This window comes from Balaenoptera musculus, chromosome 17 (genome assembly GCF_009873245.2).
Source record: "Balaenoptera musculus isolate JJ_BM4_2016_0621 chromosome 17, mBalMus1.pri.v3, whole genome shotgun sequence".
NCBI lineage: Eukaryota > Metazoa > Chordata > Mammalia > Artiodactyla > Balaenopteridae > Balaenoptera > Balaenoptera musculus.
Genome location: NC_045801.1, coordinates 4,733,718 through 4,750,247, shown reverse-complemented (window position 1 = coordinate 4,750,247; position 16,530 = coordinate 4,733,718). Strand labels below are relative to the sequence as shown.

At 45.2% G+C, this 16,530-nt stretch overlaps 1 protein-coding gene across 1 annotated transcript in view; it reads right to left on the bottom strand.

Annotated features, from left to right (window-relative positions):
• FAM135B (family with sequence similarity 135 member B) overlaps positions 1 to 16,530 on the bottom strand; it is a 174,657-nt gene that overhangs the window by 119,282 nt on the left and 38,845 nt on the right. The window contains exon 2 of the mRNA XM_036829855.1: positions 14,357 to 14,436. Coding sequence (XP_036685750.1) covers positions 14,357 to 14,436 — 80 coding nt within the window. The remainder of the gene's footprint in view (positions 1 to 14,356; positions 14,437 to 16,530) is intronic.

The following is a 16,530-nucleotide window of genomic DNA, read 5'->3' as shown; positions in this document are numbered from 1 at the left end:
CACATATATATGGAATCTGAACAAAAAAATGGTTATGAAGAACCTAGAGGCAAGACAGGAATAAAGATGCAGACGCAGAGAATGGACTTGAGGACACAGGGAGGGGGAAGGGTAATAAGCTGGGATGAAGTGAGAGAGTGGCATTGACATATATACACTACCAAATGGAAAATACATAGCTAGTGGGAAGCAGCCGCATAGCACAGGGAGATTAGCTCGGTGCTTTGTGTCCAGTTAATCTTTAAAGTTCCTTTTGGCCCTAAAACTCTGATGTATTTTGCACTTAAGTCTATTTTCTCTGGTTCCTATTTCAATGACTTCAAGGCAATGATCTTTGGGGTCTTTTCTCAATGAAAGTGAACTAACCAGAAAGATTTAGATCACAACAGTTCCTCACAACTCCTGATGCAACTCTACAATCCCAGGATGGCTGGTTCATCCCTTTGGTTAGAAGCCCTTTGCCCAGGCTCTTCAAATGCACAAGCCCAAGGAAGACTGACACCCCAAAACAGTAAAGGCTCCCAGGGGATGGGTTTCTCAGACTGTGCTCCAAGGTGAGAACAGTCTAGTCTAGAAGGAAGGGTACTGGTCTAGGAACCTGGCATGCAGGTTCCCACCGTGGCTTTGACACTGAATCTTCAGGGTTATGATTTTATAGAGGCAATGTCTCCTTATCTATAGCACATGAGTGCTGTCCCTGATGGACACCAGGCATTGGGTACCGGGCCACACGCTAAGAATGGAAAGGAGTCATAACAGCATGGTCCCCACCTTCACTGAGTCCTAGGCTGCAGGAACCAAGAGAGGAGTCAAGTGGTTTTCACAGGAATACATGCACACCATGACGACTGCCACAAGCCAAAGGCACCAGCACTCAGCCAGTTCGGTGGGGGGGGGCTTCCTGGGGGAAATGGACTTCAAGAAAAGTACTAAAGGAGAAGTAGGAGCAAAGAAGCAAAGGGGAGGACAAAGGGAGATGCATAAAATGTCCTACCTCTAGGTGCCTGCACACTAGTGGGAACGCTGGTGCACGTGCAACATGAATACATGGTAATAAGCAGTAAGAATTACAAAGAATGTTCAGATAAAATATGGGAAGATTCTAAGAAGCAAGGTCACTCTTACGTGGAAGATAAAAAGCTTGTGGAAATAGGAAGAGGAATGTGATGATCTGGTAATATAGTAGGACATAAACAAGAAAAGACAGAGGGGGTGGGCTAAGCACATCTGGTAGGTATCACAGAACAAGCGAAGGCAACTACTTCCTGAGGGAAACGGGAAATAGCCCAGGCTGAGCCAGGGCGTGTGTCAGGGGAAAACTTGAAAAGTTTTATTTCAAAGACCTTGAAGATAAAGCTTAGAAATGTCCAGCTACTGGATGCTTCCTACTCTGTATCAAAAACCTCTCTCTAATGATCATACTAAGTGAAGTTAGAAAGAGAAAGACAAACACCATATGATACCACTTATACGTGGAATCTAAAATGTGACACAAATGAACTTACCGACTAAACAGAAACAGACTCACAGACGTAGAGAACAGACTTGTGGTTGCCAAGGGGGAGGAGGGGGTGGGGGAGGGATGGAGTGGGAGTTTGCGGTTAGCAGATGCAAACTAGTATATACAGAATGGATAAACAAGGTCCCACTGTATAGCACAGGGAACTATATTCAGAATCCTGTGATAAACCATAATGGAAAAGAATATGAAAAAGAATATGTATGTGTATATGTATATATATATATATACTGAATCACTATGCTGTCCAGCAGAAATTAACATAACATTGTAAATCAACTATACTTCAATTAAGAAAAAAAAAATACTCTCTCTAAACGTTTGGCACTGTGGACTGAGACTCCCTCTTCAAATCCAATCCCATCCTTGTTTTTTCTCTCAGTTCTCTGGCTGCCCTCCTCAAGCATCTTCATGAGCTTCTTTTCATCTGCTCAGCCTAGGTGGTCATGGGGCCCCAGCCATCCTTGGCTGCCTTCTCTTCAAAACCCACAGAACCTCCACATGTAAACTTATCCCCAGTGCTGACATTAATCTCTGGGTATTTGCTGATGACTCTGCATGAATGAACCTCAGCTTAAATCTTCCCTGGAACCAGCTCTGAGTTTCCTGTGTGGAGCCATGTTTGAATTTTATCACACTGAATTATTTTTAGGCAGTGGAGCCCCATCTTCCCCTGGCCCCAATCCCCTCCACTCAATCTTACATAGAAGGCAAGTCGGTAACATATGTAAGCATGATTTTGTTAATATAATATAGCTTATGTATTTCAAGTGTATAACTTTGCTAAAGAAAATCCATGAAACCAGAAACCATGTCAAGCTATGATTGACATGCAGGATTGAAAAAGGAGCTACAAAGGCTTAGATAAGCTTTTTTTTCTGATTGCACAAGATATTGAACATTTCCAATAACCATTGTTTGTATCTGTGTGATAAATACTTGGTTGCTCCTACCCACCCCCCTAACATTGCCTTTGGTGCTGTTTTTATTTTAATCCCCCCATGATCACCATTTGCCTTGATATTGCTCAAGAGTTCTAAAATTGATTCCGCAAGAAAAGTTCGGGATCAATTTTAGTTTCCAAGCTCCGTCTCTAATTATATTGAGCACATGCTCTTCCTCATGCATATTAAAGCCAACTGTGAAGCATGGGGAGCTGGAGCAGTGCTGAAATCACACACAACCGGATTATCATGACCTGGGATGCGGTCTGTTCTCATGTCACACCACAACCCTGTGCTGAGTGACACAGCAGCCCCACCTGGCATCCAGGCCCCTGGCCACGGTGCTACGAGGGGGTGCCTGTAGGCACAGCGTCATGTGATCAGCTCTGTGCCTGCCAGGCCGGATTAAAGACGGGTACATCTGCTAAGTCAGTTCCACAATGGCGCACAGTTGAAATACGGGCACAGAGAACACCAAACTCCGGCACAAGTTGAGGATGGGGATGGATGAGGAGGAGGAGAGGAGATGATATTTGAACCCTACTACTGCTGGTAGGGGACTTGCATCACCTAACTGAATCTTCAAGGGGACCCTGTGAGAGCCATTCCGTTCTTGCTGTCGTTTTCGTATGTGGAAACGTATTTCGTTTCATATGTGGAAACGTATTTCGTATTTGTTTCAGTTTCAAAGATGTGGAACCAGGGTTGAACCCCGATAGACTGTAGATGCCGTTTTGTGCTCTTCGATGGGTCTTCCATGTGTAAACACTCATTGAAACAATGGCATGAACATGTGGTTCACTGCCTCTTTTAAAAAAGCTTGAGAATATTTAAATAGTAAAGTTGGGATGACGTGCAGTATCCTAAAAGCACATCCATGGGACACCGGCGGGGCAGCCCCTGAAGGTCTGATTTTGCTACTACAGTGTCCACGGGAGTGATGAGGGCTGGAGCGTGAAGCGAGTGAGGCTGGAGAGGAGGCTGAGCCCAGGAAAGAAGACTGAGCCTGACCACAGTGATGTCAGTGGGCTTGGAGAGGACCCGAAGGACCCGAGGAGGGGGAGAAAGTCCCAATTGATAGGACTTGAAATTTGATGCAGTGTGGAGGGGGCGCTGGTGAAGGGGTTCAAGGAGTAATTCTGGCCCATCTTGCAGAGCCAGGTGGGTAGCAGGGCCATTTATCAGCACAGCTGATGTACTCCTCCAGCTGACGCTCAGCACAAGTCCTGTCCTTAGCACTGCGGGTGGAGGAGGGACCTGCCAGACCCTGGAGCCCACCTCACTGTGGTTCAATCCTCACTGCAAGACTCACTACCCGGGAGGCCTTGAGCCAGTCCGTGAGCTCTCCATGCCTAAATTTCCTCTTCTATACAATGGGACCTATTCCTGTAAATTATCACTTAGGGAAGGTGTGATAATAAAGTAAATCCATACACGTAAATACGTAACATATTTGAAATATTCTATTTCGTGGCACATAGAAAACCCTCAGTGATGATTTACTGAAAGTAGCATTATTATCAAATTTTAGAGGAGACACAGACAATAAATACATATGTAATAAAATGAGCTGAAGTGGTACGAAGAAAAATAAAGCAGAATAAGAAATTGCTATAACAGGAAATCTATTTTTTTTTTTAAATAACTGGGCAAGAAGCCTCTCTGAGGAGGTGACATCTGAGCAGAGACCTGACCTGGATTCACTGAGAAAACAAGCAAGGTGTAGACTGCGAGAGGAACGACCCACTTCACAGTGGAAGGGCCCCCTAAGTTCAGAAGCTCTGAGTCGGGAATGAGCTTGGTGATTCAAGGAAGAGTAAGAGTGATGCGGAAGAAGGCAGAAGATGAGTTTAAGGGGAAAGTCAAGGATCAGACCATACAGGGGCCCATCAGGACCTGCTAAGGACTTTGTATTTTGTTCGAAGGTCTGCAAGAAGCAATGTGATGCAGTAGATAAGAGCCAGACTGCCTGAATGGGACCCTAACCCCGCCTCTTCCCAGATGTGCACATCAGTACCTTCATCTATAAAGTGGGGATAATAATAGCACCTACCCTAGGGAGTTGTGAGAAGTGAGAAAATTTAATATATGCAAAGAATATAGAACAGGGCCTGGTGTATATTAAGCATTCTGTGTCATCATCATCATCATTAGAAGACGTTCAGTAGCGGTCCAACATAATCCACATTATCTGTAAAAAGCACTACCCTGGCTTTTGTGTGAAGGTGATGCAGGTCATGGAGAAAGATCACTGCATTGGATATGGACTGAAAACTTCTCAGGTTTATGTGCAGCAACATGGATGGACCTAGAGATGATCATGCTAAATGAAGTCAGTCAGACAGAGAAAGACAAATACCATATGATATCGCTTACATGTGGAATCTAAAATACGACACGAATGAACTTATCTACAAAACAGATTCACAGACATGGAGAACAGACTAGTGGTTGCCAAGGGGGAGGTGAGGTGGGGAAGGGATGGGCTGGGAATGTGGGGTTAGCAGATGCAAACTATGATATGTAGGATGGATAAACAACAAGGTCCTACTGCGCGGCACAGGGAACTATAGTCAATATCCTGGCATAAACCATAATGGAAAAGAATATGAAAAAGAATGTATAGATATGTATAACTGAATCACTTTGCTGAACAGCAGGAATTAACAACAGTGTAAATCAACTATACTGCAGTAAAATAAATTTTTTTTAAAAATTCTCAGGCTGGATGGCTCTGTGCATCTATATTACCAAGTTTCCCTGAGAATATGTGCCTGCTGGGTCACGCTAAGTGAAGTCTTTAAAAAATCACTGTCTACTTAAAGTGGATGTATTATTACAAAACAAGTTAATGGAATAAAAAGAAACAAAACTCTCATGCTTTTCTTTCAAGAACATTCTGAGTAAAAGCCATGCTCTTCAGAGATTATGTGTTCCTCACAGCCTCTCCTTGGGATCTTCAGAATTAGCTACCAAGACAAAGTGGGAAATCCTGTTTCTGTAACTGTCCAAATACCCTACAGATATGTAAAGGTAACATAGGAATTTTCTGTTAATTTTCCAGCATGAGCAGTTTTAACATAAATCCATCCTCTTATCTTGGGCTGTCCTTAGAAAGAAAGGGTTATTTGATAGATGCATGGAAAGCCAATCTGTGAGAAAGCCTGATCCAGTAACCCCACTCTCCAGGACAACCCTACTCTGCTTTAAAATGGACCTTGTTCAAATCATTGGGCAGCTGTCGGGGAATTTTGCTCTGAGTGAAGCCTCAAGTAATATTTTCCTCACTTTTTACTGGGCGCACATAAATAGCACCATGAATCAAAGACACTCTATATAAAGGCAAGAGCAAGACTTGATAGCGGTTTTGAAATGGCTCTGGCGCCCAGTGTGGGGAGTACAGAATCTCTAATAGCAGGACTTTTACCCTTAAATATGTTCCTCCTCCCTCTATTCCAAAGGTTCTGATACACCTGACCCTTCCTCTGTGTGCTCCCTTAAATTAAAAAAAAATCCACATGTGAATGGGGATGCAGACTCCCTCATTTTACATGTGAGAATATTGGACAAGATAGACTTTATCATTCCTCACAGTGAAAAAAGAGCTTATGCCCAAGTCAGGGTAAATATCCAGGAGAGTTTGGACAAAACAGGAGCAGGCTTTCTGCAGTTTATGGCAGTTACTATTATCAACCTCAGCCAGCTCAGAAGAAAATATTTCTTTTCATTTCATGACTGCACTGTTTTCCAGAGGCACTGGATAAAAACGCACCTGTCAGCAGATCGGGAATAAAGACCCTCTGCCGCATAGGACCATCCTCAGGGACCTGTCTTTTACATGAAGGTGTTAAGACTTCAGAATCTCTTACTGTAACTGTAAGTCACTGAGGGGAGAAGACTAAATCATCCAATTATCCATCGTTAGCATCAGCTTATTAGCTGCAATTACAGAATTCCAAGGTTCTGTCCTTGTGCGTCCCTGTGTGAATTTCCTCTTTGGTATTTTATCCAGGTATATCTCGTCTCGCTCCTGGAGTCTGACTTCGGAGGCGTGGGAGGCGGGATCAAGAAACTGGCTGCTCGCTAGTCCCTAGGGTGTCCTGTGAGGGGAGGTCCTTGCACCACACTGGGAGAAACTCTGCCGTGGTTTGAGGGGGTCCTGAACAGCTCTCCCCACCACTTCCTGGACACCTTCCGTGTTGTTACTCCAAATTCCACACAGCATGGTCCATTCTTAGATTGTCTGTGACCACTTGGCCAAATCAGGAAGAAGTTAGCCTGCCTCTTTTGGATACTTTGCTTTTTTCTAAATAATCATCAGCTTTTTTTTTTTTTAACAACTATTTGACTGTTGAGAACTCGAAACAGCATCCTTTCCCACTGAAGTGCTTCCCCGCAAAACAACCTGTTCGCTGAGCCTTCAAAAGCTTGCTATATGGGATTCAGCCTCCCTCTTCCTTTCATTCTGGCCCAAGCTCTGCCCTCTGGTCTTGTATTCACTAATGCAGTAAACAAGCCTGTGAAGCCAGCTGTGCCCCAGGTACTCTGGCAGGCACCAGGGAGCCAGAACTGAATAAAGCAACATGACCAGCACTTTGGTGTGTAAATGGAAGCATCAACTTCCACATTGAGGATTAATTTATATCCCTAAGTATATAATAATGATAATGATAATAATAATAACCATAATAATGTCTCTTCATTTAAAAAAAAACTAGAATGACTCTGCCTATATGTACACTCTCATACAATGTTCTTTTCATTGGCCACTGTCTCGTACCATGTGAAAACTTCTGCTTGAAACCTCCAGCGATGGGAAGTTCACTGCTTCTGAAGACAACATCTGTAGCTGGGCATCTGGGGGCTCAAGAGCTCCAGAAACAGTGCCAGACACATGGGAGGCACCCAAGAAACATTTTACTGAATGAGCAAAACCCATCAGGACTAACATTTCAGTTCATGTAAATTTCACCCAAGTCTGCTCATTCTGGCTTTTGTAATAAAACTAAAAATAGCCAGGATTTATTGAGGGCTTAGGATGTCAGGCTCCCCTCTGCGTGCTTACGTGCATTAATATTTTAAATTCTTACAACCCTATGAAGAAGGTATTATTATTATTACTATTATTATTGTTATTGTTATCACTAGTCCCATGTTACAGAGAAGGAAAATGAGGCACAGGAGGTCAGAAACAAGCCCAAGGTCACCCAGAGTGACTGGCACTCAGCCACCTGGTTCTGGAGCCTGTGTGTAGTGCCCTAGTGATAAAGACTGTTCTCTCCCATCCGCAAGGGAAGCGGCTCTGATGCGTGTGTATCTTCTCTGGCCTATGCTTCAGGGAGCCTGTGCTCTCCCTCGCCTTTTTCTCTAGGTGTGTTTCCCTGAAATGCGGTTCCCCAGGTGCAGTTTTGCTGTGCAGGTGCACGCTGGTGGTGCTGCTGTCTGAGTGAAGAGCAGGCAGGGGGCCCAGGAGCCTAGCTCAGCGTGGAGGGAAGCACCAGGGCAGGTGTGCCGATGGCAGGGCAGCTGAGGCTGTGAAGACCCGATGGTGGGACTCTGCTCACTTTCTGAGCACAGAGAGATTTGCACTGATGACCTGGACCTACAGTCGGGACACCTGGAGGTCAGGTGTGCTCACAGAAGACAGACTCAGGAAGACAGCAGTCAGGCCTTCCAGGGAAGGCTGTCCTGAGCCCTGGGCCCCCAGGGCCTCCCTCCTCCTGAGCCCTTGTCACTCACCCCGGGGTTCCCCACCCCAGTCCTTGAGCTCCAGGACAGCAGGGTCAGCCGTCAAGCTCTGGGTCAACTGTGCCTCATACACAGCCAGCTTTAGAATTTGGGATTTGATGCTGTGTAAGTATCTCCACAGAAAGTGCATTAAATGTGGGATAGATTAGGGGACCATCCTTGAAAAATGTGGCAGGAGGGTGATCAAGGAGGTCACGCTTTGATGTGTAGGTGTACATGCAGGTGTACATGTCCCAATGCGACAGGAAGTCCATTCACTACCCATATACAGTACTTTAACTGATCCCCAAAACAGCCCTTCAGGGTCACTTCTATAGGGGACTAAACCCAAAGGTTACTGGCTCAGGGTCACAAGGAACCCAGGTGAACGCAGGTCTGGCTAACTTCACACCACACCTCCTATATGATGGTTTCTGGATACAGATGATAAAGAGCAGATCCAGAGGAGAGGACCTGTGTGCAGGTGGTTTAGCACAGGTGTGCCCACTGAGACCACCTGGGACGTGGGGACACAGGGCAGGGAAAGGAAGGAAGACAGGCAAGGGTGCATTTCAGCAAAGGTCCCCAAGAAGGCAGCGCCAGCCTGATCCTGCAGGGGGCTCTGGAGGGTGAGCTACATCTCAGTCTGTCCCATCGTAAGACAGGAGATGGGCTTCTGTATCCCTGCGCTAATAATCACTGGTTCATGGCAGGGGTTGGGGGGGGGAGGGGATGGGGGACGGTGGGCTTCAAACTCCCAGGCAAGTTCAGATCTTGGGCAGAGTGCTTCTGGGAGCCTGGGGCGGTCCTCCAAAGCAAAGTCCCAGGTGCAGGTACTGAGAGCAAAGGGGCAGGAGAAGCACACAAATGGGTGAGGGGCACGTGCTGTGTGCGTACAGGTAGTGAAGAGGATGTTCAGACAGGGCATGAGCAATTCTGCCAGGGGCAAGGGATCACCCTCGGAGAACCGGCATAAATCCTTTCTGCCAGCCTAGTGGGCTAGCGGGGTGAAAGGGTGAGGAAGGGAGGGATAGGCATTAAAAGCAAAAGCAGAGGCAGAGAGGCATGAACCATGGTACAAGAGACTGAAGAGAGCTTCCCAAAGGAGAACCTTGGAGGTCAAGCAGACTTTAAGATTTGATCTCAAGGACAAAGGATAGGCAACAATTCTGACTTGGACCCCCGGGGAGCTGGGTCACCGGACCAGCTGGCAGAGCAGATTCCCAGCTTGCACTGGGAGTCCAAGGTGAGGGGCCCTGGCTTCGGTGTCTCTCAGGGGACCGCTGCAAGGAGCAGAGGGGAGAGCATCCTTCAAGCCTGGGCTCACCCAGGCACATCCTTCCTGACAGCCCTGAGCGGCACTCTCCTCCGGCCCCAGGTGGGCACGCAGAGCCTGGGAGCGGGAGTGTTTTACCTGCTTAATATCCGCCATGAAAACAAGCATATTTGATAAGTAGGGGTACTTTAATGGACCCTGAAAAGAAGTTAGTTTGATTCATTTGAAGAATAAATGTCTCTCCCCACCCCTTAACACGGTGAAACTCTTAAAAGCTTCTGCTTAATGGAAAGGGAAATTACCTCTCAAAACATTACTAAAACTAATCATGGCAATTTTTACACGTTTCCACAATTTACTGCTCACCCTTTCTCCTGCTTTGATGAGCGGTGACTAGCAGATGCCTGTTTGTGCCGAATCACCTAGCACAGCCTCAATCGGCTTAAGCAGTATCCCTCCCCCTCCCCCTATTTTCCCTTAAGTGATCATCCCTCTAAGGGAAAATAATATTTTTTTTAACATCTCCAGATAGGAAGAACTGCAAAATCTATTAAATAGCATCATTTTGGTGGAAGGAAATAGCCAAGGCTAAGTATCCGTAACATTCATTCACAGATGCAGACATGCCAATTACCTGTAACCCTGAACTCAGAAGAAAAGAGAGAACAAATCTGTGAGACCCACAAAATGTAAGCCTTTGAAGCAAGCAGAATCACAAACTTTTTTTAATTTCTTACTTCTGGTTTCTCTTCCTGGAATACCTTAACCCTTATATTTTCACTGACCATCATTCATCTCTGTATCTCTTGGCACCCAGGACTTTGGCTTACAGGAGGAATCTGAAAAGTTTTGGAACAGACCAGGGATATCCTGGTGTCAGTGAACCATTAGAGGATCACCTACAATGTATACTTTTCTATTTTGGGTGATGACCAAGACCCAGTGGCCTTTAGAGTCGTACTGACCACTGGCCCGAATCACCCACTCTTCCACATCTACAGAGAAGTAGCTCCATTTATGTCCAGCACCAAGTGCCATGAGCAGATGTGATGCACTGTTACAGTTGGGGTATAGTCACCTGTTCACACACATGTCCCTTCTGTAATGTGGTGATCTTTCTAGAATGCCCAGGGGAGGACTGCTCTTACCTAGTGCAAGCTCAGAGCCTGTCCTAGTCTATTCTACAAGATATGTCGCTACCTCAGACAAGAAGGAACTATCGGGCTTCCCTGGTGGCGCAGCGGTTGAGAATCTGCCTGCCAATGAAGGGGACACGGGTTCGAGCCCTGGTCTGGGAAGATCCCACATGCCGCGGAGTAACTAGGCCCGTGAGCCACAACTACTGAGCCTGCGCATCTGGAGCCTGTGCTCCGCAACAGGAGAGGCCGCGATAGCGAGAGGCCCGCGCACCGCGATGAAGAGTGGCCCCCCGCTGGCCGCAACTAGAGAAAGCCTCGCACAGAAACGAAGACCCAACACAGCCATAAAAATAAAGGAATTCCTTTAAAAAAAAAAAAAAAAAAAAACCTTAACATAAACCTATGAGGTAGTGACCTCCTACCAGCCCCACTTTATAGGTGAAGAACCCAAAAAACCAAATTGGCTAAAATAACTTTCCTAAATCCACATGGCTGAGAAGAGTCGGAAGCAGGATTTGAACCCAGAAAGTTCGGAATGTGTGGCCTCCACCACTCCTGAATTCTGCCTCTTTAGACAGAGAAAGCTTTTCCCATTTCTGTTTTAGAGATAAATGCAACCAGAAAAACAAATTAAATGATTTGTCCCAATAAGATCACTCAACTAATAAGTGTCAAAGACATCAAGTGTTTTGACTCCTTCTGGTGATTTCTCAATATATCAGTACTCGACTAAACATATATATTTTTTTCTTTTTTACTGAGAACTACATGCAGGTAACGGGAAATATGTCTGGGTGATTGGATGTAAATATGACTGCTGAAACATTCTCCCTTTGCTGTACATACAGAAGTTGCTCCATGAAGGGTTGGAGAATATTCCACTCCTGTCTTGAAGCTGGACTGGCCTTGCAATTGGCCTTGACCAGTGGAATGTGGAGGACAGACCCTGTGCCATTTCCCAGCCTAGCCCTTAAGAGACCTGGAATCTTCCACTTTCTTTCCCTTGGTGACCTGAGCTACCACAGAAGAAGTTGGACATCCAACAGCTGGACCGTTCCCTTAGGTGGTTCAGCCACCTCAACCGAGGGATCAGATGTGTGTGAAGACACGTCTGATGTTATGATCGTGGGTAATCTGTCCTCCACTGAGATCCCAGCTGAAAGCAGCGCACAAATGACCTGGCTGAGCCCAGCCAACTCAAAACATCAAGAATAAATTGTTGTTTTGAGCCACTAAGCTTCGGAGTGCTTTGTAACGAGGCAATGTCTAACTGAAAGCACTAAAACTGGAAAATTCACCATGAGGAAGAAATCGCAAACACTATCTATTCCTCACCCATGGGGCCATCCCTACTGTAATTACTGCTGACCTCCACGTGGGCCTTCTGTTCTAAATACCATACTCATGTCAACTCAAGGGCCTACCAAGTGGACCACAATTATCCCCATGTCAAACTAGACCAAAGAAGAAAATAGCCTTGTTTTCCCCAAACTGCATTTCATTTTTCTTTTTTTTTGTCTCTGTGCAGCACCAGGAGGAGTCCTCCTTTCCCCAAGCTGCTTGCTGGGCTCTGCCAGCTGTTGGACGCCCGGCAGTCCTCTGATCCTCACAGCTGGGCCTCTCAGCTCCAAGAGACAGCTCAGCCAGAGACGGGGACTGAGCTCTTGAGCTACACAGTCAAGAGAAGAAGCAGAGTTCTTTGTCGGGGACCTGGGGATGGCATCCATCAAGTCAGCTGGGCATCTGCCCCACCTGACTTCCAGGTCCAGCCTTGTCCCTGAGACCAGAACCCAGCCTCAAACCCCTGATCAGGTGACCACTCACATGTCAGACTGATTGGACACTTACTTTGTGCCAGTTCCTGACCTGGGACATTTACCTTAATAATCTCTGTAAAATATAAAACGCCCTTTTCATTTATAATCTCCAAGACGCACAACCATATAAAATCTATGGGTTGCAGCAAAAGCAGTTCTTAGAGGAAAGTTCACAGTGATACAAGCCTTCTTTAAGAAACAAGAAAAATCTCAAATACACAACCTAACCCATCACCTAAAAGAATTAGAAAAAGAAGAACAAACAAAACCTAAAGTCAGCAGAAGGAAAGAGATAATAAAGATCAGAGAGGAAATAAATAGAGATTTAAAAAACAGCAGAAAAAGAATCGGTAAAACCAAGAACTGGTTCTTTGAAAGGGTAAACAAAACTGACAAACCTCTGGCCAGGCTCACCAAGAAGAAAAGAGAGAGGACCCAAATAAACAAAATTAGAGCTATAATGTCTAAGACAAAGCCCTACAGAGGATGGATATTTGTCCTCATGTTTCAGGTGAGGAAATGAAGCTCAAGTTGTTAACGCCTGGGATCACACGACTAGTTCCTGCAAGATTTGGGTTCAAATCTACTGTCTCATTCACCTCCATGAACCTTCTTCTGGCAGAAGCTGGGTTGGGGAAGGGGCATGACACAGGTGGTAGTACAGTGGGGAATTGCAGGCGTCCTGAATGCACATAGGAGAGGGAGTGACCACCAGTCTTAGATGCCTGATTTATTCCCTGGAGAGAGGAGTAGAGTGAAGAGTGGAAGAGGAGGACCTCCTTGGAAATGTGGAGACTTGACTACTACTTAATGCTTAACTCTTTCCAGAGTCAGGGGAGGAGCCGGTGGTCTCCAGTATCTTTCTCTTTCTGTATCACAGGCTTGAGTCAACCTGTTGCCCATAAACCATCGGCCTCCCCTGATTGTCCCTTGCATGGTCCAAGTAGCCTACTCTGCCCCGAATCTCCCACTCCTCCTCCCAGGTGGAGCTAAACAGGTCACCACATCTACACTCCCACTTTGTGGTTATTCAACTGCATGCAGTTTTACTCACCATAATATCATTGTCAACAATGGGGTGGTCTAATTGCCAGGGCAACTCCAGATAAATTTTTGGAAGTGTAGCTATGAGTGGAGCTCTTACTCTGCTGGATTTGATTTCTATAATGTTCTTGGCTACCTTGTACAGTGAAAGTTAAGCAGATTTTACCTAGTTCTGTCTTTTTATCTCCATACTTCCTCTTCCATCCCGAAGTGTTTCTTCTTCTTCTTCAGGTCTGGCTGACCTATACATTCTCCCAAATTTACTAATGAAAATATTTCTGCTATAATATAATCTTGATGCCTAGCCGTATTTTTTATGTAATAAGTTCTATATTTCAGACTCAACACTATTACACTGAACCTGCTGGGAGCCCTGGATACCTACTAATACTCCAGCTTCTCCAAGGTTAGAACCTGGATTGTTCTTGGCAATCCTTCTTCCCTAGGAGTGTTGCGTTGACTCCTTGCTGTGCACAGAAAGTGCTACCACACCTGCCTGCTGACTCAGTCCCCTATACCTAGATGATTGTCAAATTCTCTTAAACAACAGGTTTCTTCTTACCTATCTGCTGGATGCCATTTCCCTTCCTCTTCCTCCCTGACTTGACTTTAGCCAACCTCCACAGCCAGGTTTATCCTCAGATGCCAGCTGCTCCTGGGAGAGTGTTTGTTTGTTTGTTTTTGCCTTCAGCCAGGTCCCCCTTGCAATAACGTACACACATGGCCAAAGCAACACTGGGTCTCCATTTCCAAAACCCACTCATTCAACATTCAACAATGATTTACTGAGTGCCTTTATGTATCTAGCACTCTGCTAAGCCCTGGCTTGCAGTGACAAATGAAGGCTTCCCAGTGGGGAACAAGTACCCCGCTGCCATCCTCCTGCTCACCTGTCTGCCCAAGGATGGAGGCACTCAGTCTGTGGGGGATCCTTGAGGACACCTTCAAGGTCACTCGGATCTGATAATACCTAAGAAAAGAACAGAGGACAGGCTGCTGAATATCAGATTTCTTATTGTTGACTGCTGCTAAAAATACCTAGCCTTAATCCTGAAGATTGTAGGGAACCAGGAAAGCTTCTGGACGACATGCATGATCATCTAGCATCAAAGAGAGATTTATTTTGTTAGCATAGTGGCAAAGGGATGGGATGGGCCAAGCTGAAGACACCTGAGATCATATGAAACACATAAGAGGTTGGTAGTGACGGAAATAGGAAAAAGGAAAAGATAGGTCATATGGCACAGGTACATTAGGGGTGTGATTTTTCTTCAGTCAGAAAAGTCCATTTTACAGAAAAATAGGAAGTTTAATGCACGGTGGACAATCCATACACAAATTGAATTGCTATCATGTTGCAACACAGACAAACATTTCCTTTAGAAACAGGGCAGCTGAACTGCTAATCCTGGGGATATTGACAAACATTTTTACCAGTGTATTTCTGTGCCTTTGTTTTTATTATGTCACCTGCATTTACAGATTCGGTCATTTCAGAATATCGTGCAGGTTCTCACACTGTCAGCAAAGTCTCTCAGCTGTCTTCTTTTGCCACATGTGCAGAAGCACTTTTTGAAGTTCTGTGCTTTGCAATCAATGATCCTTTTGTTTGCAAGCATTTGGGAACATTTCTGGCCTCGTAATTGTTCTCCCCTTCCAATGATTTCAAACCCATTGTGTAATAGAAGGCGAATAAAACAAAGTGAAATAGAAGTAAAATAGACCATGAACACATCAGTCTCTCGTGGCTCACTGAACTCACAGCTGGGAGCTATTTTGCTATGGACTCTGCTGCATTGTGAATGCACTTGGAGAATGTTTCTGTTGACATGTCTATGTGTATATGGTGATCCAAGGAGATGTAGAGCAAAGAGCACTGGCACGGCACTCATGTAGCGTGGGTGACATCATTTGAGAGCTGTGTGACTTTGAGTACATCACACAACTTCTCTGAACTTGTTCTTGTATCGGTAGAATGAGGATTTAAAAAAAAAAAAGGGACTTGTCATGACTTCTGCTTCCAGGAAAAATGGAGTAGACATACTTTTTTCTATCCCCACTAAGTATAACTAAAAACTCTAGACAGTATATAGAAAACAAACAAAAGAAGATTCTTAAAGGTGAAAAAGAAAGCAAACAGTCTAGGGACCTCAAGGTCCAAGGAAAGACATGATGGTGAGTTTTCTGCATTTTCTTTTTTGCCTCGTATACCACATATACCTCTCCCTGTAGCTCATCTTTTAATCCCCTCTGTAACACATTTTACAGAACAAAAGTTTTTAATCTTGACGAAGTTGAATTTATCAATTTTTTTTATGGATCACGCTTTTAGTGTCCAGTTTAAAAAAACTCTCTGCTTAGCTCTGGATCCCAAAACTTTCCTCTATTTTTTTTTCCTTAAAAGTTTTATATTTTGCATTTAAGTCTGTGATTGACTTTGAGTTAATTTTTACATGAGGACTGAGATTTAAGTTGCATTTTTCTTTTGTTTTCTTTTGGCCTGTGGATGTCTAGTTGCTTCAGGACCGTTTATTGGAAAGACTTTATAGAATTGCTTTTGAAACTCTGTCAAAGATCTCTTGGGGATATCTGTGCCTTTGTGACTGCTATGTCGGGGTAGAGATCCAGGCTCCCCAGAGGGTCTCCACGTAAACCAGGCTAGGTGGAGTTCTCGTCACCACCCACTAGTAGTGAAAATCTAGCTCCCTACTGCAGACCTGCTCTTGCCAGGTGGGGGGAAGCTGTGGCTTGTTACAGCTTGGCAGTGGTGGACATCTAGGCTCCCACTTGGCCTTTGCTGGTGTGGGTGGAGGTGAAGCCACTGTTTTTCCTGTGTTGCTTGGCTAGGGTAGAACTACTATTGTCAAAATTTTTCTGTCTTGCTAGGCTGCTTCTTCCCTGGTCCTTTGTCTAGAGAAAGCAGGCTTTTTGGTTGGAGCTTATTTTTGATATTTAAAATGGCCTCTGGACTTCCCTGGTGGCGCAGTGGTTGAGAATCCACCTGCCAATGCAGGGGACACGGGTTCGAGCCCTGGTCCGGGAAGATCCCACATGCCGCGGAGCA